Genomic DNA, 18,394 nt, shown 5'->3' with positions numbered 1-18,394 from the left:
AATTCCTTATTGTAAAAAAATTTTATTATTCTACCCCCCCCCTTTTTTTTTTTAAATAAATTCATTTTTCCTTTCGAAAAACAAAAAGACGATTTGTTTCGATTACTACAAATATTTATAATTATTTATTTAAAAAATACTCGATGTCAGTCATTAACAGCCGAGTAACATTTATGATATTATACACACAGAATAAAAAAAGATTTAAAAAATTTAAATAATATTTATACCTACTATTAATAATAAGTTTAAAAAGTACAACTTCAGTGTTGCAAATCTAACATCCAATTTATGCAATCTAACAAAATCGGCATTGAAAAATTAATGGCAACATTTTTAAGAGTTTTTAATTGTGTTATTATATTATTAGATTGTAGTAAAGGATGATAATTTCCAGTACACGTGCAAAACTCGTGCAGATTATCTGCTGCTATCTGAAATACAAATACTTTGCATTGTAAAACTCTGTAAATTTATTACATTCAAAGTTTTTTAAAATTATTATTATTATTACCTCTGAACATTTGCCACATTGTAAATCTTGAATCGTGTAAGCCATAGCATTTTTCTGCACAACATCTAATAGTAAATATTCTAATTCATCTTTATTATATGCTCTGTGACAAACTGGACACATCAACATTGTTCTAAAAAAATTTTTGCGTTTACAATGAGACTGTCTGAAAGTTTTCTAGAATTTTCTTAAATCAACTCACATTTCATTTATCGTAGAAATATGTACGTCTTTGCACAGATCTATGTCCCTTGAATGACTGCATATTTTACAAACTACTTCGGTGAGGATGACAGTTTTGCACGGATCTACCCAAACTGCTTCATCATCGAATTCGCGAACTCCGATTAATCTCAACATGTTTCTATTAAGAGTTTCAACTTCTTTTTCGGTGGTTATGTTCAGGGATAAAACTTTACTGATAGATTTAACAAAATCCAATGTTGGAAATTGAAATTTCGTCGTTTTTTTATTTCCACGGGTTCCCGGATAAGCTTTGTTCATTTTTTCAATTAATCTGAAACGGGAAAAAAACGGACATTTTATAATTTCGAGATATTCATGTAAAATTATATCATAACCATTCATTTCTTACCCGAATAATTCAAGAGACATTTTGTTCGATATTAGTTCTTTAGCAAAACACTCGATAGATTTATTTGTATCGGATAAAACGACGTCGGCCCGACATTGATCATCGTCATTTTCCACAACTAAAGGTTTCGATATGATTTCTGTCTTAATATAAGACCACAATAAGTTAGTGTAAGTGGCGATAACTTCATCAAAAGTTTCCTTAATGTCTGGCAATAAAAAATCAGATAAATTCCAATTCAAGACGATTGGACACTGTAAAAAAAAAAAAAAAAAAATTTAAACTATTAATACTTATTATTATTATTATTATTATTTATTTTTGAAACAAAACTAACTTCTTCGTTTGTTTCCTTTTCCCTTGTCTCAATTAAATCCTCACTATCCTCGTGTGAAATTCCATTTTCCAAATCATTTTTTTCTGAATCGCCATTTTGATCATTGGGTTTTGACAAAATGTTAGCTTGAACTCCACAAAAATTACTCTGAAAATTTAATTTAAAAAAAATTCAAATTAAAATTAATTTAATAATAATCGTTAAAGTAATATATATATATATTTAATACGTTATCCAGCCATAAAAGTAAATGCCAATATTGGCTCGCTTTTAATTGTACGCCGTGAAAAAGTTCTTTTTGTTTAATATTTTTCTCGATGAAATCTATATAACCTATGGCATCCGAAAAATTATTTTTTTTCGTATTTATTATTATTTTATTAAAATTTGCAAAAATAACAATGGCTCCGAGTCTTTTGAATTCCGAAAGAAGTTGAATTAAAAATTTTTTCATTAAATTATGTATTATTTTTCTCATTGATGGATCGTAGAGTAAAGCGTTTGAAGATCTCAACCACCTGCAAAATAATAAATGAGTGAATTTTATTCGTGTAAAAGATGATGCTAAAATTAAGAATTATTTATCGATATTGTTAGTTACAAAAAAAAAATGTAACACAAACCTGTAAAAGTGAGATATTTGATAATCGGCAAGAATATTTTTAAATAATGATACTTCGCGAATTAAAATTCCAGCTAAGATTCGTAGAATTCTAAAAGCCGAACTACAAACAGCTGATTCGTCGTAGGTGACACAATGATTATTTGAACCTGATAAGAGGTCTTCCATTACAACCTGTGGAGCTGAATCAAATGCCAAACTCGAACTGATTCCTGAAATAAAATTTTATAATAAAAAAAAAAAGGCCAACTAACTAGTTCTCCTAAGAAAGTTATTTAAATAAAATACCTTCTGCTTCATTCATACGATTAAGCTGAAGTAAAGTATTTACTGCCAAGGCATCAATATCCATTTCTACAGATATGGACGTGTAACAACCTTCTTTATTTATAACCGTGGTAGATAATTCATCGAATTCTCCTAACAAACGACTGTCATCAGCTTCGGTCCCACCAAAATCGGGCAATTCGTTATCAGAACACCATAAAACGAAATTATTTTTTAATAAATGCCTCGCATAAAATAAATCCGTGCCGAACAGTGTAGCGTCCGCTGGAATATTACCTGGATTAAAAAAAATTAGTTTCAATCATAAAGTAAAAAATTTTCATTTTAAAAATCGTTTTTTTTATTAATGAAATATTACCCGGTGGAGCATGGAAAAATTTCGACTGATATAATACAGAATTTAAAGTCGTTATGGAGTTTAAAAAATGATGAATCATAATTCTTGTACCCAATTTTTGCCATTCCAGAGTTGCGTAAAGATTATCCGGATCTTTCGTGTGAAATGTTATTACTGGAAATTCTAATAAACTTGGTATAGACGCGCTTAAAATATTAAAATCTACAAATAAAATAAATTTTACGAAATTTAAAATGACAAAATAAATAAACAACTAATAAAAATTAAATTACCCAAGTATGATTGAAGTAAGATGACGGTTGCTCCTTGTCCTTCTTTTTTATAGGAATTTAAAACGTTATGAATAGATTTATAAATATTTTTCGATTCGGTTTCTGCGTGTACTTCAAAAGTAAAATCATCCGGAGGAAGTTCTAATTCGTTACTTCCATTCGATATCCTACATAAATAATTTGTCAGCCATAAAAACGATGAATTTTACAAAAGACAAAATTTTACATTAGTGGTAAAAATCAAAAGAAGACAATGAGAAAATAAAAGAAAAGCGTCTTTTAAAAACTTGATTGAAATGTAATTCAAATTTTTTATGACTAATCATTTACGGGTAGCACGTTTCACAAATAATTTAGTATGAAATTAAATTTAAGGTACTTACCTATTATTTCTCTCCTTGTTATATACATTTTTTAAATTAGGTACTTGATTATTTTTTATCGTGTCCTGAACGTAAACGAACGTACGTTTTGAATTCAATAAAAAAACTCCAAATATTGATTTTTGTGAATTTTTAGCAGAGTTTTGATAAATAAAAATAATTTTAAAGGGTAAATTACCATTTTCCAACTACAAAAAAATTACAATATTAAATCTTCCTGGAACAAATTGATTTTTGTAAAATCTTACTTAAAATACCTTATTTAAATACGGTGCACAATCCATGGCTACAAAGTTTAATTGTTTCATGGAAAAATTATCGTAATCCTTAACTTCTCTATTAATAATTTTTCTAACTTCTGCTCTATCAACTGAAATTATACAACCCAATTCAACGATAAGTCTAAATTCTGGAGGAACTTTAGTTTCGTATATGCCTTCCACATCCGGAGTTAAAATACTTTTTAATAAGTCCCTTAAAAAAAAAAAAAAAAAATAGAAAAAATTCATTGCAGACATTGTTGATTCCTTCAACTTTTTAAATTTTAAAAATGCGGCAATAAAATTAAAATAAGACTTACTGACTGTGTGCCTGAAATTCTTGCTCAGGTACAGAATATTCGTATAAATGATAGACTGGTTTTGATCTTGGTAAAATTTTATTAACTTTTTTCCAGACTACATTTTTGACATTTTCATTTTTTAGGGATCTCTGATTAACGTAAAATATTCTAGGAACTTTTATTTTTATCTGATGTAAATCTTTACCAACAATGGCCCAAGCTTTAAATACTCCCGGTTCGTTTGTTTTCACATACTAAAAAATTAACAAGATGTATTAAAATAATATTTATCAGGATTTTATTTTAAAGCAATGATGAGTAAAAAAACTTACTTGTATGACTTGCCAAGTATTTTCCAAAATATTTTGTTGAATTTTTTTTATAAAACCGTCTACTGTATGAGTTCGCCTTTGAACTCCTGAAATAAAAGATTCTCCGGTTATTTTACTTCGTTTATAAGGACCATCATCCAACATTAATTTCCGTTGACATCGTTGCAATTCCCATTTTCGTTTGTGAAAACAAAGCCATTTGACTATTTCATCCTAAAAATAATAAATTTACCAACCGTCATAATTTTGTTTTCATTTTTTTGAATGACTTAATATTTAATAAATACTCTAGTTTTTCCAATTGGAGGCGAAGGACCCAAAACTTCTTTCCAATGACGTGACAAATCCTCTTCACTGAACGAATTCGAAATAACTCTTTTCCTTTTACGGGAAATGGAATGAGTGTGAATTAATTTTGGAAGTTTACGTTGTTGTTGTTTTCCTACATCCTCAATATCAGTCATTGTGTTTTCCATCTAAATTATCAAAAATTAATTCGTTGTGAGTAATAATTATTTAAGTGAATTAATTTATAAATTATTATTTACCCTTTGTTTTGGCACTGCATTAAAAAACTCATTGACTTTCCTCTGTTTTAAAACATCTGTTTTTTCCAATATTTTCTTGTGTAACCAATCTGGATGTTTAACTCTTGGAACCGGATTACTAACCTAAGAAAATAAATTTTTGTATTTGGAATTAAGTGTCAAATAAAAGTTGAATTATTTTAAAATTCTTACTCCTTGCATGGCTGCAGGTATGGTTATGATTTTTTGAATTGCTCCGTTTAATCTTTCAATATAATAATTCCAATCTAAAATTTGCCTGATATCTACATCCGTCAATGAATTATCCTTTAACCACTTTCTCAGGTAATGCTTTTTAACACTTGGTTCAGATTGAAATATTGCCAGAGGAATAGCTCTAAAATAAGTTAAAAATTTATTAAGTATTTTACTAATGTATAAATGGGTAAATAAGTAGTACCTTTCGGTAACAGGTGATCCTTCGGGTTTTTTCGATATAATATAACGACATGATAATCCTTTATCTTTTACCATTTGATCACCTAAAAATTCGGCCAATCTTCGCGCTGTAGAAATCGAAGTAGATTTTTGTGCTCCATAATCTTCCAATTTTTTCGACATTGAACGATTTTCAGATATCAATTCAAATAATTCTGAATCTGGTAAACTATCAGCCTTAAATGAAACGCCAAAGATTTATTTCACACGTTCAAATACTTAAGAATACATTGTAAATTTTTTTTTAAAAATACCTTTGAATATAAAATATCTAACCAATAATCGGCAATTTTGGCTACGGCAGCATAACAATTTTCTAAACTGTCTCCTTTTAAGAAAGCATCAAATACTGACGATTGAAAAATTTTAATTAATTGAAGTTCACCTCGGCGTTTTACTTCAAATCTAATGTACAAGTTGAAAAATATTAAAAATACATTTAAAAAAACGAGCTAACTTCTAGACTATTTACTTACCCTTTTAGTTCTGCTAAAGATTTATCAAAATTAAAAACTGCGTATCTTTTTTTCAATTTCTTCCCCTCTTCTTTAGAAGCCGGAAGTATCATTGCTAAATAAGGTCCATCAACTTCGAAAAAAATTGAATTTTCGCTTTTTTGCTCATAAATTAAATTTTGCGAGTCAACAAGATCATAATAAACATGATTCGTAAATTGATCCTAAAGACAAAAATCTTTTATATAAACATTATACATTATTTATAAACATTATTGAAAACTTTATAAAAATTACTGATTTATTTTAATCAATACCTTAACCATGCGATTTAATACTGCATTCGGATAAGAAATATTAACTTTTTTCTTGTTTGTGTTTGTCGTAATGATTTGAAAATTTTCAGGGAATGATGAGGGCAAAATACACCAAATACCGTCCGTATCAAGTTCCAATGGTCGCCCAACTTTTTCTATTATTTCTCTAGCTTTTGTAATTATAGATGCGCCTTTGTGACAGACAACTCCAGCCATTTGCATACTGTGCCATCTTGCACTAAAAAATTTTTTTTTCAAAACTTTCAAATTGTATTACAATACTGGATGTTGAGATTTCTGAGTATAATTTTTATCGTTTTTAATTTGACGCGTTAACAAAAAAAATTAATACTGATATACACATTTGGAAAGTAAATAAATTAATTTTACAAACCCTTTTCTCATGACGTAGCCATAAAAAGAATTTAAAATGCATTTGTGAGCTAACTGCAAGGAGTCATAAAGGATTTCTAAGTTTTTGGCTGATTTAATTTCACTAGCATCACCTCTTGAAAGTGCTTCATTAACTTGTTGTTTAGCATTTTTGCATAATTTTTTATATTCGTATCTCCGATCACGAAAAGCTCGAACGGTATCAACATAAAATGAATTTTCTTTTTGACAAATAGTAGTTTCTCTCTCTTCCGTCCGAGTAATGTGTACTTTTTTATAAGCTTTCCGACAATAATCCGTAAGCCTTTTTTTTTCATAAGAAGCCTGCTCTTGTTTTGATAATTGATGAAAAGCTCTTTGCGGATTGTCGGGAAGTAGAGGAGGAAATTTTTCGATTTCTAATTGCTGCTGTATTCTTTGAAATTCACTTCGAGATGCCGGCACTAAATTATATATATAAAATAATTTCTTAATTTTTTTGCATTAATTTATCGCTTAAAATTATTATTGTGCAAAAATTATTTACTCATTTCTCCACGCCACATCCATTTCATTTTTTTCTGGCACAAAGCACCCGGTGTATTAAATTCACAAGCGGCACAGTCTTCTTCATTTACAATAGCGTAAGGTTGTAACCTATCTGTCAAAATAATATTGGGATACATGGCTCCGACATCCAAATGATAAATCACTGGATTTTCATTTCTAACAGGATTATTTTTCAAATCTATAAGTTTGATTTCGATTTCTTTAATAACTTCATTTAAATTCAAAACGTTTTCCAAAGGAATCTTTTCTTCTTTTTCAATGGCGTGTTCTACAGTTTGCCTCAATTCTTTAATTAACATTTCAAACGCATCTGGAATCTTAACCATTCAAAATTTGTACTTAAATTATACTTAATTTTCAAAACTTAAAATTCATATCTCATGTGTTTTACATACCAATCGAAATCTGCATGGTATGTCTGCTCGAAAAACACCTGATTCCAGAGCTTCAACGTGACCTCCAACATAAGTTTCTGTATCAAGCACGTGACCATCAGTTGTAAGTTTATTAAATACTTCCTCTTCTTTATTAGGAAAAATTATATTTGCGTGAAAAGCTTCAACCATCAACAAAGTTTCACAAAGAGTTCCGGATCCTTTTCTCAAAACTTCATCCGGTTCCATAGGAATTATTGTGCATAAGGCAAAAATAAAAGGATGAACGTATTTCATATACAAATAATATGTAGCAACGGCGTCAGAAACTGAATAATTTGAAAGTACCTAAAGTTTTTTAAAATTTATCGAAAAGTGCTTGAAAAAGAAAAAAAAATTAAAAAACTAACAAATACCTGAGGTTCTTCAGCAGCTAAACGACACATATCTTCGGGATCTAATTCAACAGGATCGTACCTGAGTTTAGATTTTGCAACAGCTTTTAAATTATGAGATCCAACAGGAAGATAGGAATCCCTTTTAACCCAACTTAAAAAAAAATTTTAACGATGAAATACTTAGTACAAAAATTCCTGCTAAATTCTCATTGTTATGGTTTTCATAAATAAATTAAAATACATATTAGTAATAATAAATACAAAAGAATCAAATATTTTCAAAATCCTTAAAAAAATATAACTAAACTTTTATTTTTAATATACAATATGTAAAATATACTTTTAGGTAATGTTATATAAAAATTTTACATACCATAGGCAATCCATATGAATTATAGACCGGCAGAAGTAGACGCCATTTTTCGCGCTAAACCCAATTTCATACTGCATATTTAATCCATTAATAGTTGCTCTATTTTCTATAAATGGCCAATCGAAAAAGTCTCCGTTGTAAGTAACCATAATATGCGGTTTAACGTCAGAAATGTGGTCAAAAAATCGTTGTAAAACTGATTTTTCATTTGGTTCATTATATACAGTAAAATAACCTTCAAACTCTGGTTTGGGAGTATATTCAAAATCGTCGACATCTTTTGATATAATTTCCCTATTGTTGATTAGATACCTGAAATAAAAAATCTATATAAATTTTATTATAAAAAACAATAAGAACTAATTTAAAAAGAAAAATTACCCTTGACCATCTATCATGTATGATATCATAATAATCTGATCAGTATCAGAGGATGGAAATTTAAGGGGCTGTTTTGTACATTCAATATCAAAAGCCAGAACTATAATATCAGGAATTTCTAAAAGTTCCAAGTTTTTTATTATGTCAGGTTGAATTCCTATTCCTCTTATTTTAACATTGTACCAAGATCCTACAAAAATCTTATTGTCTATTGAAACTCTTATGTGGTAAGGAATATCATACTCCCTAAAAAGCAAAAAAATACATTTGTATAATGTAAATATTTTTAAATTTAAATGAAATTACATTTAATTTTTACCTAACATCGATAATATTTTCCAAATGGTCTACAATTTTTTTTTGCTGAACATCATTTTCATAATTAGAATTTAAGTTTTTTAGGAGCTCTGAATAGTAATTGTTAACTTTAGAAATTTCTTTAGATTTTTTAACAGCAGCCATTATATCTTTTCGAACTGATAATAATTCATTTATTGAATAAAAGCTGAGTTTCAAAAATTTTTGTTTTAAACCTGTAAGATGATTGGGCTAAAAAAATAATTAATCAGACTGTTATTATTAGTATAAATTTGATCATTTCTTGTTATAAAAAAAAAAAAAAAAAAATTACCAAATCCAAATCCTCTTTAGATACAATATCAATTCTGTCAATAATTCCAATATACTTCTTCTTTAAGTAAAGAGATACTTCAAGAAGAGTACCTTTTTTAGGTAAAACATAAAAGTATGGTTGAAAGCATAAAGTTGCTTTGAACCTAGAGCCATCTTCTTCAATAAAATAATAATCGACTGCACTTTTAAGTTTTTTGTCTTCATCAATAATTTCTGTCTGAAAAAGAAATTTTTAGTTTTAATCATAGAATAATGAATATCGAAATAAATTAGACTCTCAGTAAGACAACTAAATTATAATAAGTTTTAAAATTTGAAATGTCAATTAATAATTAGATATAACATGCAATATATATGCATCAAAAGATAATTAATTTTTTTACCACATGCATATTAATAAGAAAGCCCACTCTTTCTGTAGGATTTTTAATACGATCAAATCCGAATTTTGAATCGACGAAATCATTTTCAATGCATTTTTTTATTCTTTTTTCTGAAGATTCCTCTCTAGAAATATTAATAATGGTGTAATAATTTACGAAAAATTAAAATTTTTTTGTTATTTAAAATGATTATTAAAAATTATACCCTGCTTCGTTACTAAATCCCACATTTCGATTAGCGTACATATTTCTCAGTTAATACAACACATAACTTTAAAGTCAACAATAAAATTTAAAATAATAAAATAAAATAAAATAAATTATGAGATTAATTAAGAACACTGACGTAAAGAACCGCCAAAAAGTTGGACTAATTGGAAAGGTTGGCAAAATCTTTTTATTGACACGTCATTACTACTTTGTTGTTACTGTGTATTTTTTTAAGTTTATAAAAAATATTAAAATGGTTACAGCAATAAATACTTTTGATACTGGTCATGAAGATATGATCCATGATGCCGAACTTGACTATTATGGTCTTCGTTTGGCTACTTGTTCTTCAGATCATTCAGTTAAAATATATGACGTTAAAAATGGTGCACAAACTTTACTGGCAGATCTGAAGGGGCATTATGGCCCAGTGTGGCAAATTAGTTGGGCACATCCAAAATTTGGAAATTTATTAGCATCTTGTTCTTATGACAGGAAAGTTATAATTTGGAAAGATATGGGAGAATGGAAGAAATTATATGAATACCCTGGTCATGATTCATCTGTAAATTCAGTTCAATGGGCTCCTTATGAATTTGGTTTAATTTTGGCATGTGGTAGTAGTGATGGATCTATTTCAATTTTGACAGGATCAGGAGATGGTTCTACTTGGGATGCTAAAAAAATTACTAATGCCCATACAATTGGATGCAATGCTGTCAGTTGGTGTCCTGCAACTGTAGTGAATCCAGTTTTTGATGTAAATGCTCGAGCAGGTCCTCCGGTAAAGAGATTAGTTAGTGGTGGATGTGATAATGCAGTGAAAATTTGGAAAGAAGATGGTGATAGGTTAGATTTTTATTCATAATAAGTAATTAATATCAAATTATGAAACTGGTATTATTAAACCACTTTTTTTTTTTTTTTGACAGATGGATTGAAGAAGCAAAACTTGAAGTGCATTCAGATTGGGTCAGAGATGTAGCTTGGGCTCCTTCTTTAGGTTTACCAAAATCTCTCATTGCATCTTGTTCACAAGACAGAAGAGTTATTATATGGTCTAGTGATGATAATATTAATTGGACTCCTACTGTACTAAATACATTTGATGATGTAGTTTGGAATGTTAGTTGGTCTCTCACTGGCAATATTTTATCCGTTTCTGGTGGAGATAATAAAGTTTCATTATGGAGAGAAAATAATGAAGGACAGTGGATGTGTATTAGTGAGGTTAATAAAGGTCAGGGCACAGTATCAAGTAATGATCAGAGAGCTGTGTAGTAGTTCATTTTTTTTAAATCAAATTTAAAAGTTTTATTACTGTTGTAAATATTTCCAATACATTTATTTAAGCAGAAACCATTATTATAAAGTGAAAAATAACTTCTGAAGTTCAATATTATACTGTAAGGATTAAGAAATTATTTAAATTATGAAATAATATTTAGTTTTTTTTTTTCTTTTTTGTAACCAAATACCTATTGCAATAATACATAATAAATTATATTAAATTTTTTTAAACTAATGCTTTTTACCATAGATTACTCAATAGAAAAATAAAGGTAATATTAATCGATAATACATATATATAAAAATATTAAATTATTCTAAATAAAACCTTTAAATAATAAATTAAAAATTTTTTGTTATAAAATAATGTTACTGCATGTAAAGGCTAGCTGCAAAAACAATGTCTCTTTTTATTGCATTGGATGCATCTTCCATTTTTTGTTGTAATGTGGGTTCTCCAATAATTTTCGCTGCATTTTTCACTTCTTTGATTGTTTCATTTAACTGTTGTATACAACGAACTATAATACCTTCTTGGACATCAGTTAATGTCATAATTTGTGCAAAAGGCTGAAATTATATATATATATATATATTTTTTTTTTTAAAAAAAATAATTTGTTAAAATATAAACTTTTTTTTTTTTTTTTCTCTCTCATAAAATTTTAATATTTAAATATTTAAACCTTTTCTCTAGCCCATTCATAAACTACTGGAACTAAATCGAAATTCATGTTTTCTTCATTTCCCGTTGCTTCTGCCTGATTTACACCACATATCTCTTCTGCTTCAAAAACATCTTTGGCTATTTTTTTTATTCTTGCAATTCCCTTTCGAGAGAGAAAAAAAAAAAAAAATTTATCTTTCAAAGTGCAAACAAAAATTTTTTTTTGACAAATTTTTCCTTACTGCTTCTAGGGTAGCCGTTAGTTGAAGTGGTTCATTTTTTTTTTTCCCTTGATAAACGAAACAAGATAATAATGCCGCTATTTCCGGTGGTTGCAAATCGTTCAAAGCATTTCTAAATACTAATTCTGTAATGAGAAGTTCTTGACTGCTCATTTCGCAAGCAACATTCCCTTTCATTTGAACTGTGCAAAAAAAAAAAAAAAAAATATTTAATAATTTTTTTAAAATAATAAAATAAGTTAAAAGAAACAAATTGTAAAAGTACACAATAGCATAATTGTAATCACCTGAATTTTTACTGTCAAGATAATTCAACATTTTTAAAACGGCTAATCTGCTTTTGTAATCGGAATACAAAGACATACTTTGATACGACAGCAAAAATTTTAAATTTTCTTTCTTTTTTTCCAAACATAAAAGTTTGAAAAATTTTTTCAATTGCTCATGATCAGTTAAAGTATTACTTTCGCAAACTTTTGTTTTTAATTTGACCAACTCGTGGAAATTTTTAAAATCTTCTTTGCTACTTATTTTAAAATCTTTTAATAAATTTAAATATTCAATTTTCTCTTCCGAATTAGCATAAGTGTGAGTTATTTCCGTTAATTCTTCCAAAACTCTTTGAAATGTTTGCCCAGGTGGATTATCTCTGCGAATAAAAGAAAATAATAATAATAATAATAATTAAAAAGATATTTAATTAATTCAATATTAATGATTTAAGTGAATTACCGAAATCTAGGGATTTGCCTATTATCCCAATCTGATAAAATTATTTTAGAGTCTATTTTCAATAGAATAGTTGTTACTTCGAAAATATCCGAAGCGTCAATAGTTATGACAGTATGAACGCCCAAATCGTCGGGTACAAATATTTTATTTAAATTTAATAAGCCAATTAGTTTATACCATTCATTCTCAATTGATTTAAAGTCTTTATCAGTCTCTGACTGAATACAAAAAAAAAATTAAATTATCAACAAACTATTTTCGACAGAACCGTACATAAGATCAAAGAAAAAAAACTTTAAGTATTTACGTTGTCTTTTGATTTGTCAATTTTATTATCCAGTACTAAAACTTTAAATTTAACATTTTTTTTATATTCGCAAGACAATATAATTCCTAATTTATTTATGTGAGATTTATGAGTAAGTAAAACAACACGACCGGGAGTTACAAGTTTTAATCCTTTCTTATCGGTAAAAATTTTTGAACTCAAAACTGCCCAATTTTTTATATAGTCTAAGAGTATGGAACAACTGTCTCGGACTTCTTCCCATACATTATTCTTTTCAATTGTTTTTTCTAAACTTGATAAATTATTTTCTACTTGTTCCAAAGATTGCGTGTACGTTTTCTTTTTTATTATATGATCGGCTTCTTTAAAACTGTTTGCCATCATTTCTTCCACGGTTACTCTTCCTTCTGCCACGATTTTTTTCCTCTCAAGTTTTAAAATTACAGAATAGGTTAAACGAAATTGTGATTCAATTTTTTTTGGTATACCTAGGGGGGAAAAAAAAAAAAATGTTTATAATTAAATTATTTCACAAAATTGTTAATTTTTATAAATTTTACCTTTCATTAATTGTATTAAATTATTTTCAGTTGGCATGTCCTCTCTACAAATTATAATAACGGTTCCTGTTTTATCGAGCCCTCTTCTGCCTGCTCTTCCAGCCATTTGAATATATTCGGATGGCAAAAGCATTCTTTTTTCAGATCCGTCGTATTTATGTATCGAATCGAAAACAACCGTTTTAGCTGGCATATTTACTCCCATTGCAAATGTTTCAGTAGCAAACAGAATTTTTACGCATCGTTCTTGAAAAAGCATTTCAACTATTTCTTTTAGAATAGGTAATATGCCTTTGTGGTGAATTCCAATTCCATTTTCAAGTAGTTTTTGCATTTTGAGTATCTGAAACATAATAAAAATTTTATTAATTTTTTTTTTTTATAACAAAGACCTTCAAATAAAACTGTGATTTTCATAAAGTTGTTAATATAAAAAAAAATAGATTGATAGAAAAAGGTATTTACTTGAGGCAAAGTTTGATCAGGCTCCTTCAATTTTTGAATACTCTGTTGAAAAAAATGTCGTACATGTGATTTTTCTTTGGCTGTAGTTAAATCCACTGACATTAAGCTACTAGCATTTTCATCACATCTCTTTTGAGAAAGAATAAATGCCACTATAGGCAACTTATCATGTTTTTGTAAGTGTTCTATTAATGCTACCCACATAGTTGTGTCTTGTTTTCTTCCTGTTTGTGGTCTTTCTTTTACAACATTTTTTTGTTTACTTTCTCTTTTTTTTTTGGCTTCAACAGCTTCTAAATATCTGAAGATATTTTTTAATAAGAAATTTGTTGTTAATTATAATTTAAGTATTTTTTAGTTATTTACCCTTTTTTTTGAAATTCATTTGTAGCTGATAAAATTAAAAATCTTTCATCTTTACTATTTCCTCCAGATCCAGTGTATAGAAAATGTTCTAAAGGAACAGGCCTTTGAGTAGTACTAATAACATACATTTTTTGTTGTTTAGTTCTTCCTACCCAATCGGCAAATTGCAAAGTGTTTGGAACTGTTGCACTAAGCATTACAATGCTCACATGCGACGGAAGTAAAATGACAACTTCCTCCCACACATGTCCTCTCTGAAATTATGTTGTCATTAAGTTCATGAATACAATTGTTCAAACATCCATTTTTAAAAAAAAGTTAAATCAACTTACTTTAAAATCATTTATGTAATGTACTTCATCAAAAATTACATATTCCAAATCTCTAATGATATCATTTTGTGCTAATAACATGGATTTTAAAATTTCTGTAGTCATTATAAGACATGTTCCTGTCTGATTTACTTGAAAATCTCCTGTAATGAGTCCTACATCTTTAAAAGTATTTCTAAAATCTCTATATTTTTGATTTGATAAAGCCTTAATTGGGGAAGTGTAAATGGTACGGGTCATATGACGCTGAGATAATGCAATGGCATATTCTGCAATGACTGTTTTACCAGCTGAAGTATGAGCAGCTACCAAAACACTACAATGCTCTTCTAATTTTAAGATAGCCTGAAAAATTAAAAACACATGGAGAAATAAAAGCAATCAAATATATTTATATATATTTTTTGAAAAGAACAATAATAATGCTCATACCTGTTTCTGAAATGTATCAAGTTCGAAATTGTATTTAAAGGCCATATCTGGGATTTTTTCATAAAAATCTGTGACAGGTAGGCTAACATCAATTACCTCTGCCCATTCTGTAGAAGTTACCCCTTTTAATGGGGTAACATCTGACAATCTTATAACTGGAGCTTTGAATGCTACTTCCTACATTAAAAAAAAGACAAAAGTATTAAACATTAAAAATTTTTGTTATAGAAAATGGCAGACTCATACATACATATGAATATATATATGAATTTTAAAATGTTATCAAAAAAACATACATTTGGAATACTGCTTATCACATCTGATTCTTCAACTGATATTTCTTCCGTATCATTTTTATTTTCATGTTTATCTTCTTCGTTTTCAAGTTCAAAAGAACTATTGGTTACTTCTAATAAATGTTGACCACCCTTTAATAAGTCGACTAAATTAATGAAGTTAGAATCACTTGTTTCATTTTGTTTAACTGACTTTTCATTTTCTATGAATTGGTTGTTTATGCCAAAATTGTAACCTCTGGCAAACCATGGTGGTGTCGTTAAAATTTCTTTTAAAAAAAATTTTTTAAAATTAAAAAAAAATTAATATCTCCGGGTAAGAAATATATACTATTTTTTATCGCATTGAATTCTACCTTCAGTTTCTATAACGTCACCAACATTTTCTAAAACTTCTATAATATCATCTATAGTTTTGGATTGTTCTTCTTTATTTATCGTAGGTAAAGAATCTCCATTACAGAGAACTTCTGTAAAAGATCTTAATTCACCGCTTCTTAAATCTCGGTCAAGTTTTAAAATAGTGCTATTTTCAGATAAATCACTTAAGTACAGAGCAGAGGTATCAGGTTCTTCATCCCAATGTTGCTGAGATGTTTCAAAATTGTGAATGGGTAATTTATCAGGACATAAAATATATTCTTGTAACTGTTTTCCAACATCGGGTAATATTGGAGGAACTCCAAAAGGTAACTACAAAACAAATGTTATAATTAATTACATAAAAATAAGTCTAATTACAATTTTTATATAAAAAATTTTGGTTCCTACATCAACTACTAAATCCATCGATAAATTTTTATAACTGATTACAAAAAAAATTATATTTTAAATCATACAAAACTTCATAATAAAATTAAGTGCAACTTTTGTAGAACACGTTGAAAAAGAGCACCATGTTTAATGATGGTCTTATTAATATATAATAGATAAAAATAATTTCGTCATATAGTTATGACGTCATTTTAACGAAGTTCACAACAAAAAAAAAAAAAAATTAATTAATAAAAAATCATTTCGATTTTTGTAAATATTGTATAATAAATTAAAATGAATTGTTCAAAAGATGAAATACATTTACGTATGATAGAATTACAAGAAAAGCTACGAAATAGGTTAGTAACCAATCCATTTTTTTTTTTTTTTTTTTTTTGTATGAATTCCCATGAAATAAATTAATTAATTGTATTTTTTTTTTATTTTTTATTTTTTTTTCAGTGAAAAAGAAAGAAAAAAACTAGAAAAAACTTGTGAAATTTTAATTAATGCATTTAGAGAAAAGTAAGTATAACGTGATAACTTTGAATTATCAGTTTAAAATAAATTAAGTTAAAAATTATGTATATTTTCAATAATAAAAATGTAAAAGTGATTTCATAGCAATATACTTAATACAAATAGGGATAAATTAATTGCCCATAAAAGAGTAATAAAATGCTCTCATGACATTAAATGAAAATATCAATACAGGTTAACTTCTTATTAAATATAAGTAAAAAATTATGATAAAGATAACAATTAAATTTACTGTAAGGTAATGAGTACATGAGGAAATATACATTTTTGTTACTTTAAAATAACATTAAATTAAACAATATGTGATGTCAAATCAAGTATTGGGATAAAAAAAAAAAAAATCAAAGATAAATTTTTATAAGTTTTATTAAACCGCTTTTTGTAAATTCAATAATTTATCGAATAATTTTAATATTTCAAATGCCAAAACATATTATTGGTTAAAACAGATAATTTTAATATTAAAAAAAGCATATGAAATACAATTTTGATGCAAAAAAATTTTTATGTTTAAGAAATTATAAATAAGTAAAGATTATAAATTTTAATTTCTTTTCGATATTTATAAATATTTCATTCGCAGACAAAAAATACATTATACTAATTTATACAGTAAATATGAAAAATTCATCGAAGATTGTAATATTAGGAGAAAAAGAAATGAAATAATTCTTAGGTCTCTTAATAGAGTTGAAGACAAAGCTAAAGCAATTTTTGCTAAAACAGAAACATTAAAACTGTATAAAGTGAGTTCTTATTTCATTTTTATTTTTAAATTCAAGCATAGTAATGCACTGCACTTTTATTTTTCAAATTTAATACTCAACACAAGTTAATTCATTAATTTTAAAACCTGAAAAAAAAAAAAAAAATTAAATAATTGATTTCTTTTTAAGTGTCATTCATAATATTCGACTTGTAGCACATGATTGAATTTCATAGTTAGCACTTATTCATTTAAGAAAAATTATAAATTTTTTAAAATATTACCTACAGTTAAAGCATCACATGAAAATTTGTACTTAATCTCTTTACAAAAAAAAATATGTAAACATTAATGATTGTTTTTTCAACCCCCCCTTTTTTTTTAGGAGCGTTATGTTTCTTACTTGAAACAAAATGAATTTCTTAAAAATTCACATAGAAATATTCCAACAGTATCTCAAGATCCATCTTATCATGAAGTAGTATCAAAATCAGTGCATTGGAAAACACCTAATGTTGCAGAAATTCAAGAATTTAATGCAAATGAAATTCTGAAACAAAACGACAAATTCCATATTGATACTACTGATTTATTGAAAAAAGAATATTTAACAACTAATCTTGAGGAAAAGTCAAAATTTCAAAAACAAAATGATTATTTGTATAATTTAAGAAGAAATGGTGTAAATCATACTAATTTTACAACAGAGTTGCCATTGCAGTCAATACATCAGCCACAATATCTAAATCAAAATTTAATATTATCAAATAAAAATAGTTCAAGAGATATTCTGTATAATGGTTCTCAGGCAGTAGATGAAATCAAAGCAAAAAAAAGTGATGAGGGAAAAGAAGAAAAGCAAACACCTGTAGAAAATGTTAACATAACCAATGTTACTTCTTTGTATTCTAATGTTCACAATGATAATAAAGTAAAAGAAAAAAGTCATGACTCAAAAATACCTAAA

General features: G+C 27.3%; 4 protein-coding genes across 4 annotated transcripts in view; 2 read left to right on the top strand and 2 right to left on the bottom strand.

Annotated features, from left to right (window-relative positions):
• Positions 1-263: 263 nt before the first annotated feature.
• Phum_PHUM420020 (DNA polymerase epsilon, catalytic subunit A, putative) lies at positions 264-9,790 on the bottom strand (the record flags this gene model as incomplete). The annotated part of the gene is made up of 31 exons (XM_002429047.1): positions 264-434; positions 515-647; positions 717-1,031; positions 1,110-1,363; positions 1,447-1,593; positions 1,676-1,964; positions 2,070-2,280; positions 2,357-2,632; positions 2,715-2,915; positions 2,987-3,153; positions 3,370-3,557; positions 3,627-3,843; positions 3,950-4,185; positions 4,264-4,476; positions 4,551-4,739; positions 4,812-4,934; positions 5,004-5,187; positions 5,251-5,465; positions 5,543-5,693; positions 5,765-5,967; positions 6,061-6,298; positions 6,455-6,896; positions 6,980-7,319; positions 7,398-7,724; positions 7,793-7,925; positions 8,148-8,459; positions 8,529-8,774; positions 8,848-9,077; positions 9,160-9,378; positions 9,545-9,668; positions 9,750-9,790. The coding sequence occupies 31 exons, from the start codon at positions 9,788-9,790 to the stop codon at positions 264-266; spliced, it is 6,735 nt and encodes a 2,244-aa protein (XP_002429092.1).
• Positions 9,791-9,866: 76 nt separating this feature from the next.
• Phum_PHUM420010 (protein transport protein sec13, putative) lies at positions 9,867-11,035 on the top strand (the record flags this gene model as incomplete). Its single annotated transcript, XM_002429046.1, has 2 exons — positions 9,867-10,603; positions 10,687-11,035. The coding sequence occupies 2 exons, from the start codon at positions 9,867-9,869 to the stop codon at positions 11,033-11,035; spliced, it is 1,086 nt and encodes a 361-aa protein (XP_002429091.1).
• Positions 11,036-11,413: 378 nt separating this feature from the next.
• Phum_PHUM420000 (Helicase, putative) lies at positions 11,414-16,214 on the bottom strand (the record flags this gene model as incomplete). Its single annotated transcript, XM_002429045.1, has 14 exons — positions 11,414-11,614; positions 11,731-11,874; positions 11,954-12,135; positions 12,241-12,602; positions 12,686-12,903; positions 12,993-13,462; positions 13,535-13,877; positions 14,000-14,300; positions 14,366-14,619; positions 14,698-15,042; positions 15,130-15,306; positions 15,426-15,628; positions 15,782-16,118; positions 16,197-16,214. The coding sequence occupies 14 exons, from the start codon at positions 16,212-16,214 to the stop codon at positions 11,414-11,416; spliced, it is 3,555 nt and encodes a 1,184-aa protein (XP_002429090.1).
• A 713-nt stretch (positions 16,215-16,927) lies between these two features.
• Phum_PHUM419890 (glutamic acid-rich protein precursor, putative) overlaps positions 16,928-18,394 on the top strand; it is a gene marked incomplete at both ends in the record, with an annotated part of 2,685 nt that continues 1,218 nt past the window's right edge. The window contains 3 exons of the mRNA XM_002429044.1: positions 16,928-16,959; positions 17,335-17,467; positions 17,813-18,371. Of these exons, the coding sequence (XP_002429089.1) occupies positions 16,928-16,959; positions 17,335-17,467; positions 17,813-18,371 (724 nt within the window). The remainder of the gene's footprint in view (positions 16,960-17,334; positions 17,468-17,812; positions 18,372-18,394) is intronic.

This window comes from Pediculus humanus, genomic scaffold, assembly GCF_000006295.1.
Source record: "Pediculus humanus corporis 1103172108186 genomic scaffold, whole genome shotgun sequence".
Taxonomy (NCBI): domain Eukaryota; kingdom Metazoa; phylum Arthropoda; class Insecta; order Psocodea; family Pediculidae; genus Pediculus; species Pediculus humanus.
The sequence above is the reverse complement of the archived record's forward strand: the minus strand, read 5'-3'. Positions and strand labels throughout refer to the sequence as shown.